Source organism: Egretta garzetta, unplaced genomic scaffold (genome assembly GCF_000687185.1).
Source record: "Egretta garzetta isolate BGI_Z169 unplaced genomic scaffold, ASM68718v1 scaffold140, whole genome shotgun sequence".
Taxonomy (NCBI): domain Eukaryota; kingdom Metazoa; phylum Chordata; class Aves; order Pelecaniformes; family Ardeidae; genus Egretta; species Egretta garzetta.
The window spans coordinates 276,325-277,798 of NW_009258376.1; the positions used below are offsets into that span (position 1 = coordinate 276,325).

Genomic DNA, 1,474 nt, shown 5'->3' on the forward strand with positions numbered 1-1,474 from the left:
CGGGACCAGCCGCCCCGGGCCCCCCGGTGGGATTGGCGCCGGGCTGGTGCCAACGTCTTCCCTTTCCTCCCTAGCCCAGGTGGGGAAGACGTCTCTGATCATGGCTCTGGTGGGCGAGGAGTTCCCTGAAGAGGTGAGCGTGAGGCGAGAGGGACCCCTGGGCGCCTCGCCGGGTGCCCTGCCAGGCAGCGGCGGGATGGCTCTGTCCCCAGTGGCACTGGCCCGAGGTGGGGGTGTCTGGGGGTGCGTGCAGCTCCCCAGGGACTGGTGACAGCCACGGCGCTGGTTTGGGTGAGCTTAAGCCTGCGAGGACCTCGTGGAACTCCAGAAACGGTGTTTTCTCCATTTTGTGCTCTAATCCCTGTACTGGAGCCCTGTTCCCCCTGGGGAGGGGCATAGGTACCTCCCAGGGCCCTGCTCCCCGCTGCTGCGGGGTCTCTGTGTCTGCCAGCACAGCAGGCTCTGGGGCTCAGCCTTGCCTGCTGCAGCGGGGCCCTTTGCTCCCCAGCTCTGGCCTTGCTGTGGCAGCACGGGCACAGAGCCCTTGGAAGGAGCTGAGCTGCGTTCCCTGCCCCTCTGTGCCTGTCTGGAGAAGGGCCTGGGTACTTTGGGCTGGGCCATCTGTGAGGAGCAGCATCCAGCCCACAGCAGCACCCATCCAGTCTGTGCTCTCCAGCTCGGTGGTTCACTGTCCCATCGCAGTTTGGATGGGGAAACAGGGTCGGTCTGGCCATCAGGTGGCTTCTCCCACTGCCCATGAGCAGATGGTGCCCTCTGCAACATTTGCGCTGGGAAACATCAGCTCTGGGGGCTTGGGGGAGGACCAGCTCCGCGCACCTTCCCATGCTCTCACAGCAAAGCCTGTGCAATCAGCTTAGCGCTTCTCCCAGCTGACAAGAGGTCAGGCTGGAGAGCTGGGGGAGTGCTGAGGGCTTATCTCCGGAGCTGTGGCGGGGGCAGCAGCAGTGGCCTGTCTGAAAGCCAGCTTCCCTGGAGGGACTCGGTGCTGTCAGCTGCATCTGAAGGGAGGGCTTGGGGCCAGGAGGCGGTCGGAGGTTCCATTGCAGGGACACTGTCTGTGCGAGGGCTGAACTGTAGTGAGCCAAGCCGCAGCTGTGGCCCGGTGGGCCAAGAGCGATCTGTGGTCTGGAGCTCATCCCACCCTGGCAGGGAGGGCGCTGGGCAGGGGCCACCTGGGGACCTGAAGTCCCTTGTCACCTGTTCTCTTGATTGCGTTCGTCACAGCTGGCTGGAAAAGATTCTGTTGGCTTTGCAGGTGCCTCCTCGTGCAGAGGAGATCACGATCCCAGCTGACGTCACTCCCGAGAAGGTCCCCACACACATCGTGGACTACTCAGGTAGGGCCCTGTCCCTCCTCGCTCCCTGCTGGCCTCGCGTCTCCCCTTCTCTGCCCGGCTGAGGGGAGTGGGACGGGGTCCCTACTGCTGGGAGTGATTGGTGATGTCTCTCTTTC

At 64.2% G+C, this 1,474-nt stretch overlaps 2 protein-coding genes across 2 annotated transcripts in view; both read left to right on the plus strand.

Moving 5' to 3' along the window:
• The window catches only part of WDR90 (WD repeat domain 90), a 61,833-nt gene that overhangs the window by 58,942 nt on the left and 1,417 nt on the right, over positions 1–1,474 (plus strand). Inside the window, 2 exon segments of the mRNA XM_035895625.1 lie at positions 75–243; positions 1,246–1,358. Of these exon segments, the coding sequence (XP_035751518.1) occupies positions 75–243; positions 1,246–1,358 (282 nt within the window).
• RHOT2 (ras homolog family member T2) overlaps positions 1,472–1,474 on the plus strand; it is a 10,359-nt gene continuing 10,356 nt past the window's right edge. The window contains exon 1 of the mRNA XM_035895460.1: positions 1,472–1,474. This exon is cut by the window's right edge and continues 38 nt beyond it. The gene's annotated coding sequence lies outside the window, so the exon portion shown is untranslated.